The sequence below is a fragment of the Marmota marmota genome, unplaced genomic scaffold (assembly GCF_001458135.2).
Source record: "Marmota marmota marmota unplaced genomic scaffold, marMar, whole genome shotgun sequence".
NCBI classification, from domain to species: Eukaryota; Metazoa; Chordata; class Mammalia; order Rodentia; family Sciuridae; genus Marmota; species Marmota marmota.
The window spans coordinates 4,934,667-4,949,114 of NW_026000005.1; the positions used below are offsets into that span (position 1 = coordinate 4,934,667).

Below are 14,448 nucleotides of genomic sequence, written 5' to 3' on the forward strand. Positions count from 1 at the left end.
CAGGCGCTCGGTCACCTGATCGGTCCCGCTGGCGCCCCCGCAAGGCCAGTCCGGGGACTGCGCCCCGCCGGCCCTCGCCCTCCCTGCCCGGCCCTGGCTTGGCTGGCCCACTGCGCCGGATGCCGGGATGCGAACGTCCCGTGCTGGATGCACCAGGGGTCGCGTCTTCTGTTCGTCCCACTAATCCCCGCACCCTTCGGCTTCTAGTTCCCCAAAGTTGCTTTTCCTCACCACCCCCGTAAAGAGGCCCGCAGGAACACTGGGAAGAAGGGGTGTTTTGAGGGCGAGTTTCGCCTAAGAGTGGGCTGGTGGCTCCGAGCGCTTTTCCTCCCACTGCTTAACAGACGCTCCCCACGGAACACAGCAGCTGTTGTGCTTAGCAAGACCTGCATCGCCTCTCCCAACCTCCCTACCCACCCTAACTCCCCCGCCTCAAGCCTGTTTGCAAGGAAGGAGGTCGGAAGTGAAGACTACTCAAGTTCCTGAGATAATTCGAATCTGAAATTTGTCGACGAGGAGCACCCATCCGGAGGGGACCCTAATAGGCTCTGATGTGGTAGCCAAAAAATGAGGGAATGTTCCCATTTTTTTTTTTTTTTACCAGATTCCACTTTTTCTTGGAAACTTTCATCACAGTTTTTTCCTCCTGATCAATTTCTTCTCGTCGACACTCCAACTGTAATCCCTCTGGTCAAATACATTAGACGTTCCAAACTGAATAAATCAAGGATTTAATGAGATTGATTGGGGTGACAAATTCCAGGCAAGAGGATTCATGTCACTTTGAAATTTGGGACTTTACCTTCTTCCTATGTGTTAACCTTTTATATTACATTCTTTAAGTCAATGACAAAATGTCACCTTCAATGAGACATTCTTTCTTTTTTCCCCCTGGAGGTGGGGCAAGGTACTGGGGGTTGAACTCGGGGGTACTCGACCACTGAGCCACATCCCCAGGCCTATTTTGTATTTGGAGACAGTGACTCATTGAGTTGCTTAGTACCTTGCCTTTGCTGAGGCTGGCTTTGAACTCCGGATCCTTCTGTCTCAGCCTCCCCAGCCCCTGGGTTTACAGGCATGCACCACTGCGCCCAGCTCAATGAGACATTCTCAAGAATAATTTAAGCCATCAATTTATTGATAAAAACACTCTATGAAAAGGAAATTGTAATGAATAGCTTTTAAAACTATTGCATCTTCTATTCGTATGGAAATCTTCATTTTACTATCCCTAAAAGAAGGAATAGACTAAATGGATTTGATTCAAGGGGTATTAAAAAGAGCCCTGTTCCTTTCAAAAAAAAAAAAAAGTCAAAGGGATAGCTGCAGTTATTCTTGAAAGTTTATACATAAGAGTTGCATTACCTTCAATAAATACTTTGTATATAGTCTCGTTTGTTTAATACAAACACATTTTTAGTTATTTACTATAGTCATTAACTGGTTGAGGAATTTAATGTATCCAGTTACTTTTCAAGCTGATAGCTAACATCTTAATTTAGAGGAGGCAAGGGTCTGGTGCCTGAGATAGTAAGAGCAGACCTGGGAATTGAAGGCACCCAGGTTTGGGGCACCCAGGTAAGAAACTTTGAAGATGCTGGACATAGAGGAAAATATGTGTTCTTTGGGGAAAACCACAAATAAGCCAGTTCTAGAGGACGAATTATAGAATCTTACCAATGAAAGCTTATCTCATTTTCTACTTTTTAGAAAATGCTGCATAGCCAGAACAAGAAAATGACACCATAGTATAAATTTGAACACAATTCTTACTGAAGAAAAGCTACTATAAGTCTCCATATGAACTTGAATATTTGTGAATGCTTGTAACTGAGAGTGTTCAATAGAATGACTCCTATATGGATCCTATTTTTTTTTATTTAATTTTATTTTATTGTGGCACTGAGAATTGAATCCAGGGGCTCTCTACCACTGAGCTTTATCCCCAGCCCTTTTTATTTATTTATTTTTATTTTGAAACAGAGTTTCCACTAAGTTGCCCAGGCTGATCTCAAAGTTGCCACCCTCCTGCTTGAGGGGCCTGAATCTCTGAAATTCCAGGGGTACACCACCACTTCTGGCTGTAGATCCTAGTCTTATTATTCACTTTGTATTGTAACTAATTTTTAGAAAGACTAGGCATAGTGTATTATATCTTTTTTGAATAAAAGATTAAATTTTAATGAACTATTCATAATTTTTTCATTTCTCTATATTTTGCATCAAGAAGAATTTTGATATTTAGATCAAGCGCATGTGTATGCAGTCTCTTTCCTCCTTAAAAGCAGAATAAAGACTACATCTCCAAACCTCCCTCGTAGCTTAGTGTAACCATATGAATAAATTTCTGGTCATTAGAAAACATGCTTTCAAGAACCTTCCTTAAGAGACTGCTATGGCTCACCTTTTGCCCACTTCTTTCATTTGGCCACCTGTGTCAAGGATGCAACATCCACTCTCTTAGACCATAACAGCCAGAATAGCAGAACATGGAAATGTAAGGTATGTGTGGGTGTTAGGTGGGCTTCTCAGAGCAGAACTGCCATATCAACCCTGGCCCATTTAGATCTGGATTTTAGGTGAAAGAGAAATAAACTTTTAATTCAGTTTTCCTTTTTGGTGGGGGGTGAGAGGGACATCTATTACTTACAGCCTAACTTGATTCTAACTGATAACAGTTTCTGCTGCCAACATTATAATATCTCTATTAGGAATAAAATAAACAATAGTAATTATATTTAATATGTATTAAATATTTTTGCACTGTGTCAGGTGCTTATATTTGAGTTTTATTTCCTCATCTACTTTTCTCAAAATTATTTCAAGATATTATCTTTCATTTTACAGATAAGGAAATGAAATGCAGAAAGGTGTCTTAAATTACCAATGGTCATACCTGTAGAAATTGGAAAAGCTGGTATTGGATCCCTTATTGGTCTGACTATAAAGGTCATGTGTGCTCTTTACTGTGATGCCATTAATGTCTAGTTAGATGGCGTTACATTTGTCATGCATCTGATGAACCTACTTCTACCCATTCCTCTAGCATTTCTTATACCTAATTAATTCTTCATAAATAGTCATTTCACTTTCTTTTGCAGCTCAAGTCTGCCATATTTTCCCTCACTGATGATTCACCAGCTCTTTCAAATGGCTTTCTTCAGCTTTGCTTTCTCTAGTAACTAGAATGAGAATTATTTCTGCAATGCTTTTTGCAAATTGTGAGAGATGTTTTAGTTTGCTTTAAAAAAAAAACACTTAGCTGACAATCCCCTATGTAAGGCAAAAAAAAAAAAAAAGATGAAGGGCCTTTCCATGAGTTTTTAGGTGAAAACCATTTTATTAGTATGTCTCTGTCAAAGGTAATATTCCTGTGTTCTTCAAGACAAATTCAACATATTTCCTCCCATCAGATTTCAAATCAGGTATTAGTAGTTAGGTGTAACTAGAAATATGTGAACAAATTTATCTTTAAAACATTCTAAGAATAGAATAGTAGACATATATTAGACACATCTATCTTCCCTCCCTCTCTTTAGAGAACTGCTACATTCTGACAAAACTGATTTCAGAGAGTAAAAGGTAGGTCAATTCCATAAATGTTGGTGAGAATGTGGGGGAAAATGTACACTCATATATTGCTGGTGGAGATGCAAATTGGTGCAACCATTATGGAAAACTGTATAGGACTCCTCAGAAAACCTGGAATGGAACCACCACTTTACCCAGCTCTCCCACTTCTCGGTGTATACACAAAAGACTTAAAATCAGTATATTAAACTGATACAGCCACATCAATGTTTATAGCAGCTCAATTCACAATAGCTAAACTATGGAACCAGCCTAGGTGCCATTCAGCAGATGAATGGATTAAAAAATGTGGTGTGTATATTTGACGGAGTATTACCCAGCCTTAAAGAAGAATGAAATCATGGTATTTGCCAGTAAATAAATGGAGCTGGAGAATATCATGTTAAACAAAATAAGCCTATCCCCAAAAAAACAAAGATCAAATGTTTTGTCTGATATGTGGATGCTAATTCACAATGAGGGGGTGGCTAGAGAAGAATAGAGTTACTTTAGGTAGAAGGGAGTGAAGGGAGGGGAAGGAGTATGGGAGTAGGAAGGATAGTAGAATAAATCAGACATTATTACCCTATGTGCATATATAACTATATAACTGCTGGGATTCCACATCGTATATAACCAGAAAAATGAGAAATTTAACTTCATTATATATAATGTATCAAAGTGCATTCTACTGTCATGTATAACTAATTTAAAAAATTTTTAAAAGGTAGGTCAAACTGTGGGAAGAGGCAGGTATCAAATAACAAATTAATGGGATTTTTCAAGGAATCATCATTCTTTTTAAGTATTTACTTTTTAGTTGTAGGTGGACACAGTATCTTTTTTTCATTTTTATGTGGTGCTAAGGATAGAACTCAATGCCTCATGTGTGCTAGGTAAGCACTCTACCACGAGCCACAACCCCAGCCCCCAGGAATTGTCATTTTTAAAGTATTTTTTTTTAAGAACAAAGTATTTTATCAAACAAGTCAGCAATCAAATATAACATTTTGCTGCTTGGCATCTAGACTCCTCTGTGCCCTCAGTGTGCGAGCAGCAACTGTAGATCATAGTCAAGGGATCTGTGAAATTTGGGCTTGTACCCTAGATGAAGAAAATCTGCCAAGTTATCCAAAAATACAATTAAATGGCTATGGGCACTGAGGTTCCAGGTATGGTATTTTTAAAATGTTTTAAAGACCGTAGTCAGAATGTTATATAAATAGAGAAACTCCCTCTGGATGAAGATCTGTGGAAAAACATGATAGATTTCACTGTAGTTTAGCAGTGGTTATAGAAAAGCTAGATAATAAAGTATATGCTAGCTCAATACCTCAAGCTCTGTCCTCCTACATGGCAAAGTCCATGAGGCATGAAATTTGCTCCACTAAAAATGACTAAGAAAGAGAATAGAGAAAAGATGGAGCAACAGTATCCCAATATCTGTAGGAAATGAAGTAAGTAGTAAAGATAGGCAGAGACTGCAACTTGGTATGGCAGAAGAATAACAAATACAGGCCTAAATGAAATGTAAGAGTCCCCACTAGCCAGCAGCAAAAAAAGTACCAGAAATAGAGCTGATCCAACAAGTTCAAACATAAAACAATGAAAAATTACTGATAGGCTGGATCTTGACCATTCATATCCAATTAGATTCATCTCGTAGCCTGACAAATGTTTGGTAATACAACTTGCACATGTTTGTTTGCTTTTGCTCTACAAAACTAACAATAGATTCGGCTTTCCTTTAAAGTCTTTTTCCTTTAAAGTCATTCGAAGAACTTCAGTTTTCTCTATGGAAAAAATTGTATTGAATGAACAGTGTAAGGATATGATTGGTTTTAGTTGGCTAAAACTAAAACTGAGTGAGTTTGTATCAGTACCTAAAAAACTAAGGGAAGGGTTTTTATTTTCAACAGCAGTTTCTAGGTTATTCATCAGAGAGGGAAAACTATGTTTAAGTAGAGAATGAAATAATCAAAGGAGCAGAGGCACGGATAGAACAAGAGGGAAAGAGATGGAGAGGAGGCAAATGGTATAAAGCCAGGTTAAATTTTTTTTTTTTTTTATGGTGGTGAAGGTAGGATAAGGATAGAGAAAATAAGATGATATTAACTCTCATTGAGCACTTGCAATGTGTCCTGGCCTGTTCCACCTGTTTTACATGTATTAATGTGTTTCACCTTCAGAACAAACTCTTGAAGTAGCTATACTTTATCGTTCCTATTAAATAGATGAGGATGTTGTGCCTAACTTCACAATTAGTAAGGGATGATGTTCCCACCCTTCACCACTTGCTGTGTGCACTGATGTTGGTCAGCAGAATTGATTTGGAGAAAATGAGAAAACTTTCTCATCTTTTCTAATTTCTCAATGAAATGGAAATATTTCATCATCCTAAAAGGGAAAACTGGTGTCCAAAAATATTAAAATGTTCACTTGAGCTTTATGTTATATATTTAGGTTAGAGAGGACGGGAGGGGGGCGGGGTTGAGGGGATGGGGCTAAGCTCTGAGGTTGAGCTCACAGAGTTGGAATTCTGGCTTTGTTTCTTACAGCAGTGTGACCTAGGGCATGTGGCTGTAGTTCTCTAATCTTCTCCATTTTTTTACCTCAAATAAAAATAACTGTACCCAAGATAATTTACTAGATTGTTGTGAGGAAGCTATGAAATCATTTATAGCACTTGTATCTTATACAGTTACATGAACTGTAAGTATTGCCTGTTGTTACTATTCTATGGTTATTATTATTGTTGTTGCCCCTGGCTACCCAGTTGTGATTTCCTACATTGGTAAGTTGCTTCAGATAAAGAAAAAAAAAAAAAAGAAGAAGAAGAAGAAGGTTGTGAGTTGTTTTGTTGTTGCTGCTGCTGCTGCTGTTGTTGTTGTTGTTTATTTATTTATTTATTTATTTTAGGTGAGGGCAATGGAAGAAGAGAGCAGAAAAAGAATAGAATACTGGCTATGGAATAATAGACTCCTTTAGATAGTTAACGCATTGTGTTATAATATTCAATTTTATAAAAATAAAACCTACCTAATTACATTAAAATGTTTTGCTTGACAAACTCCTATTTCCAAGTAATAATTTCTGAAAGTGACATTTTCAGTTTTATGTTAGGCATATACTATACCCATTATACTTCTAAGTGTGGATTATGTACAAATGTTAAGAACATTAAATTTTCCTTATTATAAGACACATACTGTGCTAAAATATTATAAACTCTTTATAAGATTATTTTTCCCATTAAAACTTCATTGAAGTCTAAATGTTTACAATAAGTCAGGTGCTCACTGGTGCTTAAATTTAACTTTTGTATTCCCACTTAAATTAAAATTCATTGTTACTTAACCACTATCTTACAAATTAAATTACTACTATCAAATCCTGTTTTACTCTTTCAAAGCCATGAACATATACATCCCCACCTAGACTATTCGTGGATTAAAGTTTTACCATTCCTTCCATCATTTTTAATTGCTTTAATGTGGACATTTAGAATTAGAATTTAGTCACATTTTCCACAATTACTTTTTGTATTTATCCTATTCCATTATCTTCATTTGTGCTATATTTGAAATGAAAGGATGAACAATTTATTTTTAGCTTTTGAAGAGAGCAAAGTGACATTTCCTTAACTACTATTCAATTTATTTGTTTATTTCATATGGTTTATTCTAGAGTTAAAATATCAGGAACATCTTAAAACAAACTTTAGCATACACATATGTATGTGTAAATACTTTGTGTCATATTTTAATTATAAAATTGTATGACTTGAGCAGTAAACATTTATTAAGTCTACTTAAGTGGAAAGTAGCTATGTTATTTAATATATTAGATTTCAAAAAGCTAGTAGTTTTATTATCTACTATGTTAGCTAAAAATGCAACTACTAGATTGATTGCAAACTATAGAAATTACAAACATTAGAAGAGAATTTTGACTATGCAACTGATTCTAGAAACAACAAAGTTGTCTTGTTTTAAAAGACAGTGAGATAGATTTAAAGCCTTTGATTTGAATCAGAAGAAAGGAACGAAGTGAATAGTTCATCTTTACTCATTGTCCTCAAGAAGTCAAAGCAGAAACAAAACAAAGCTGTAATCATTTTTTTCTTTACATGATGGTACAGATTTATAGGCTAAATTAATTCTTAGTTCTAAGATTTCTAATTAGATATGGGTAATGAACCCCACCCCTGGCCCATTTTTTTAAAAAAATGAAACTACTCATTTACCCAGAAAAATGGACAAGGATGGGAATGTAGTTCAAAAAAAAAGTAGAGCACTGGCCTAACCTCACGCAAGGCACTGGGTTTGATCTCCAACACTGCAACAAAAATACAATTTTTTAAAGATTTTCTGGGTTCACTAAGTCTGTATAAAGCTCCAAAGCTAGATTCAGAACCACTCTGCATTGTAATGTTTGTCAAAGAAAACAGAATGGGAGGAATGTTGTACCCAAGTCATCATATGCCAAGTGTCCAGGTTTAAACCAACATAAAAGTTAGAAAACAAACTTTTTAAAACATCATCCAGAGCTGTAAAAAGTGCCTCTTTCCTGATAAGTTCAGTGCATTAGCCTATGGTAACAGGGTGGCCTTCTATAATTGACATTTTTATCAGGATTAAATAACCCACTATACCTCAATTACTCGAGTTCATTCTTTATGTGCCTCCCTCTAGCATCTCCAACAGAAGGTGTGACGGACAACTGAAAACATGAAACAACTTGGGTTGTTCTGTTTTTGTTTTCAACTGAACACCTTGTCTAAACAGTTTAGTGGAAAGTAAGACAGGGAAACTGCTGTTTAGCACAAAATATTTGGATGGACTGCAAATTATCACTTTTTTCCATATCCCTTTCTCTTATCGCTATAGGTAATACAGGGTTGGCTGCTTCCTTAATGAAACTTAACAGTGTTTTAAAGAGAGCCGGTGGGTCCTACGCATTACATAAGCCATAGTTAATCTGCCTCAAAAATGATTGCAGAATTATTGTAAATGTAGTCTCAGAAGCCTGCTGCTAAAGTAGAACCAGCCAGCTTTTCAACTTTCAAAGCTGCTCTGTGTAAAGCAGCACATTTGGAAATCTGTTGCTGGTACACTGTCTTCATACCCTATTTCTAAGAAGTAAAATTTAACATGAGGGAGAAAGATACATAAAATAGGTGGAAAGGATTGCAAAAATAGAAGAAGCAGTTCTAAGCAAATTTATTATGTTAGGTTTTCAAATATTTAGATGTTCAGATGTTTTAGAATGTTGATGTTATTTTCTTATTAGCAAAATACCTCCTCTCTTGATTTCCATGCCAGGTGGCAAACTCCTACACCACCAGACAATCGGTTCTTTGTCTCATACTGTGATTGCTTTTTCAGGTAGGGAAAAGTAAATATAAAGTAAATATCACCACCCCATCATCATTTAACATTAAATAAGTTTGACACCATAGACTTGACTACAATTATCAGAGTTAGGTAAGCTGCCTCAATTCTTATCTCTTGTAGAAAGATAAGCAAATACTAAGAATAAGGGTTTTCTTTTTCTTCTCTCTGTGGGAGACATATTAGCTTAATTCATGTGAAAGATTTATTTTTCTTCTATGTCCTTTTCATTTCAAGAGGTATTCCTACTTTCATTGGAAAGGTTGTGAATTTGGGGGTTTTCGGTTTTTGTGGGTTTTTTCCCTCAGCAAAATATTATTTATTTATTTATTTATTTTACTTGGCTATAGTTTTGAACTTACTCATTTAACACAAGATTTTTTTCACAGGTATTATTTCTTTAATGCCTTTTATTGTTATGTGTGAACACATTATTTAATCCCCATGTGCCTCAGTTTCCTCATCTGTGAAAAACTAGAACCGTGATAGAACTTTTTGAGGATTAAATGAAATAATACATGTAGAAAATGTCAGCAGAGGCCCAGCCTGTGACAAGCATTATAGAAGTTAGTTATTATTTTCCATGCAGTTAGTACAAACCATCCTCTCAATCGTGACACAAAATTTGTATATGGCAGGAGCCACAGATTTTATTCTTCTGTTTTTTGTGATATTGAGTGGTGCTGAACTCAAGAGCAGGCTTAAAAAGTGATTTCCTTTCTGAATCTCCAAACTTTACGAACCACAACTCCCTTCCCAAGTTTCATACTGTATAGGCATACCCTTCTAATTTTTCCAGAATAAATATTCATTCTTAAGTACATGAGATGCCCAGTTCTAAGAATATTTTCTGATTTCTTCATATTTTTCATCTTCAAAATGATTGCATAAACATCATCTCATGTAAACCTTACAGCAATTAGATGAAGAAGCAGAATCTTTATTTTCTTGAGATGTTTCCCGGACTGGTCTGGAACTCCCTAGTAGCAGGCCTGAAGATATGTGATACAGTGCCACACCTGTATCACATCATAGGTTTTCGTTGTATTAATAGAGAAACTGAGACTCTCTGAAATAAAGTAATTCTCTCAAGATCATACTAATGAATAAAAATAGTTATTACTATTAATATTTTAAAGACTTAGTATTAGGTTGAACACGTGAAATTGCTGATAATCTACCATTTTTAACCTACCAAGAAAAAGTAATTTCATATTGTTTAACCTAAATGCTAAGTACATATCATTTAATCCTCTTATCAATCAATTAATTTTATTTTTTATTTGTTTCTTCTAGATATACATAACATTAGAGTGTATTTTGACATATTATACATACATAGAATAAGTATAACTTGTTCCAATTTGGATCCCATTATTGTGGTTGTACATGATGTAGAGTTACACTGGTTGTGTATTCATATATGAGCATAGAAAGGTCATGTCTGATTCATTCTCCTGTCTTTCCTATTCCCATCCCTGTTCCTTTCCCTTATTCTGCTTTATCTAGTCTAAGGAACTTCTTTTCTTCCCCTCCCTTATTGTGGATTAGCATCCACATATCAAAGAGAACATTCTGCTTTTGGTGTTTTGGGAACTGGCTAATTTTACATTGCATGATGTTCTCTAGTTCCATCCATTTACCGGCAAATTTCATTCTTCTTTATGGTTGAGTAAGATTCCATTGTGTGTAATACCACATTTTCTTTATCCATTCATCTGTTGTAGGGCAGCTAGGTTGGTTCCTTAGCTTGGCCATTGAATTGAGCTGCTATAAACATTGAAGTGGCTGTGTCATGATTTTAAGTCCTTTGGGTATATACCCAGGAGTAGTTCCATTGCAAGTTTTCTGAGGAATCTACTTTCCAGAGTAGTTGCATCAGTTTGCAGTCCCACCAGTAATGCATAAGTGAACCTTTTCCCCCATATCCTCACTAACATTTATTGTTACTTGTATTTTTGATAGTTGCCATTCTGACTAGAGTGAGATGGAATCTCAGTGTAGTTTTGATTTGCGTTTCTCTAACTGCTAGAGATGTTGGACATTTTTTTTTTCATATATTGTTTGACCATTGTATTTCTTCTGTGAAGTACCTGTTCAGTTCCTTGGCCCATTTATTGACTGGCTTGTACAAAGGATTGAACCTAGGGGCACTTAACCACTAAGCCACATCTCCAGCCCTTTTTATATTTTATTTAGAGGCAGGGTCTCGCTATGTTGCTTAGGACCTCACTAAAGTGCTAAGGCTAGCTTTGAACTTGTGATCCTCCTACCTCAGTTCCAGAGGTGCTGGGATTATAGATTGGTGCCAGTGCCACTATGCTCAACTACATTGTGAGTTTTTAAAAACTATTTATTACAAATATTTTAAACATAAAAAAGTAGAAAGAAGAGCATGATAATTATCACCCAACTTTGAATCTTAATGATCTTTTCCCAAACTTGAACATAAAGGGTTTTAGCTTATCTGTAATCAAAACCAGAATTCTTTATTTATGTGATGCTAATAATATAATATAAATAATGTAATATTATTATCAGAAACTCTTGAAAGTAATCTCTGAATTATTTCTTCAAAGGCAACTATTTCTAGTTTGCTCAGAAAAACATTTGCATTATACAGTATGTTCAACATGGGCTTAATTTTATCTTCACATTTGGTAATTTTTAACATTTTTAAAAGAGGAGACTGTAAGAACAAGGGGTACAACTCATTAAGATCAGTTAAATACATATCTCTCTATCAAATGGAACCTAAGCTAACAGTGTGTGATGAGTAGCTTCCTAAATCTTTTTTTTTTTTTTTTTTTTGAGAAGCAGGTGAAGAATACACCCAGTGATTTCATTGCGCTGAGTCACTGAATTGAAAGAGAGACAGATAAACCACACCCCGAATAATCACATTCTTTTTCTTCTAGGGACTCACAGGCATAAAGCCACAAAGAATTGTTCTACCTGTTTTGTCTACAATAATTCTCATGCACTGCTTGTTTCGTTTATTTTGATATTAGGCAACTACTTGGTGAGCTGGGAATTTGGTTAGGTAAAAAGTTTTTTGGCTACTATGTAGGTGTAAACAAAAACAATTTTAGAAACTCAGATAATATTCAAAATCATACAGAAGTATTTTATTGACTAAATGTTTTTTCAACATTAAATATTTGCTAGATATTTATATCAAATAACAACAAAAAAAGTTTGCAAAATCATTTTGGTTGACCCCCTCCCCTCAAGAATCATCAAACAGCATTTTTGCTGGAAATATTGACCATATCTCTTGAAACTTACTTTATCTAAAAGCTTGATTAATGTACTTTTTTTCTGTTTTTTTAAATGGATATACTCTTCATTTAATTTTCATTTAATAAGTTTTAAGATAAGCTTAAAAGTCGTTGTCAGAACTATAATAAAATTTTGTAGTGTTCATGAAATCATCTTACTTCTTCTCTATAACACAAAAATATCCAAATTTTATTTTCTTTATTTGTCTACAGCATGAGAGGGAAAAAAAAGGTGTTCAATATTCAGAACAGCAAGACTCTATAAAAGAGGAAAAATTAAATTTAACAACAAACTGCTTTTGAGTAAAAATAGTTCTCCCATACAGTGTTGTAACCCTTGGGGCATCAACTTGGACATACTTATCAACAGCATTCAAATTATTCATCACTTCTAAATAAAATTATGCACTGGTACATTTGAATAATTCCACTCCTGGAAATAGTTCTTAAGAAAAAAGCCTTAAAAATTATATTATTTAGAATAACAAACACAATCTAAATTCTCACAGTAGGGAACAGTTACAGGAGTTACAATACACCCACACCAAGACATTTCTAAACAATTCCATGTGGATGAAAGAAAACATGGATACCATGCCTTACAAAAACCTGATGTATATTTTCCTTAATAAAGGGTTTAACATCATAATCAAAGTTTCAGACCAATGATCCTTCCAAAAGGAGTGCTTATATTTGGTGGACTGACAAGCGGTCATGACCAGAAAAAAAAAAAAAACAGTTATCTCAAGCTCCACTTAATCTATGGATAATGACTGATTGAGTTGGACTTCTAAGGTCCTACTGAATTCAGCTTGATTTCTAACAAAAGAGTTTCCAACCAAAGATCCAACAAAATCTAAAATAATTAATAGGCACCAAATGAAATTTTATATGTGGGTGACTTTATGTCCTCTGTGGCACCTTAACAGAAACCACAGTTCAATCCTAAGGGATAGATTCCATTCCTTTCGTAAGCATTCTGTGGTGCTGCTCTACCCTTTCAAGTTCCCATTATCCTTTAGCCAAAATATGTAATAGCACTGACTGCAAGGAGCTGCTTTTTAAATGTACCTGTATCTGAAAGATAGATGTGAATTCTCCAGGCCCTTCTTTAACACCAACCGGCTCCCCAATAACTCAATTAATGGGCAAATGAGTTAAAGACACTTTTCAAAAAGAAGAAATACAACTAGCCAACAAATATGTTCAATATCATTAGCAACTAGGGAAAAGCAAATCAAAACTTCATTGAGATATCATCTCACACAAGTCAGAATGGCAGTCATCAAGAATACAAACAATTGCTGGGTGCAGTGTTGCACGCCTGTAATACCAGCAGCTTGGGAGGCTGAGGTAGGAGGATTTCGAGTTCAAAGCCAGCCTCAGCAACATAAGGAGGCCCTAAGCAACTAGCAAGACCCTGTCTCTAAATAAAATATAAAAAAGGGTGGGGATGTGGCTCAGTGGTTAAGTGCCCCTGGGTTGGATCCCTGGTACCAAAAAAAAAAAAAAAAAAAGAATACAAACAATAAAAGTTCCTCTCTCTCACATTGCTGAGAAACTGCATGTCTGAATTCTTGGCTTCAAGCCACTGAGCGACAAGGAAAGTGACCTTCTCTAATCCACTTCAATGTTTATAACAGCTCAACTTACAATAACCAAGCTATGGAACCAACCTAGCTTCCCCGCAACAGATGAATTAACAACAACAACAAAAATGTGGTATATATACACAATGGAATATGACTCCGCCCTAAAGAAGAATGAATTATGACATTTCTCAACAAATGGATGGAACTGGAGAATATCAGGCTAAGTGAAATAAGCCAGTCCCCCCCACCGAAAAAAAACAAAGGCAGAATGTTCTCTCTGATATGTGGGTGCTAATCTACAATAATCTACAATAACATTATCATTAGACTAGACAAAGGGGAACAAAGTGGAGGTGAGATGGGAATAGAAAAGACAATAGAATGAATTGGACATAGCTTTCCTCTTCTTATACATGAATACATGACCAAGGTAACTCCATATCATATACAACCACAATAATAGCATCCTAATTGGAACAAGTTATACTTATTCTATGTATGTATAATATGTCAAAATACATTCTACTATCATGTATGTCTAGAAGAACAAATAATTTTTTTTAAAAAAAGAAACTTACCATTACAAGAATATACAATTATTCTGATAAGTTC

General features: G+C 35.4%; 1 protein-coding gene across 2 annotated transcripts in view; it reads right to left on the minus strand.

Moving 5' to 3' along the window:
• Nckap1 (NCK associated protein 1) overlaps window positions 1-10,358 on the minus strand; it is a 110,556-nt gene extending 100,198 nt beyond the window's left edge. For both annotated transcript variants that reach the window (XM_048808130.1, XM_048808128.1), the window contains exons 1-2: window positions 10,353-10,358; window positions 803-809 (exon numbers count right to left, since the gene is read on the minus strand). In XM_048808130.1, coding sequence (XP_048664087.1) covers window positions 803-809; window positions 10,353-10,354 — 9 coding nt within the window. In that variant the 5' untranslated portion in view covers window positions 10,355-10,358. The remainder of the gene's footprint in view (window positions 1-802; window positions 810-10,352) is intronic.
• Window positions 10,359-14,448: the final 4,090 nt, after the last annotated feature.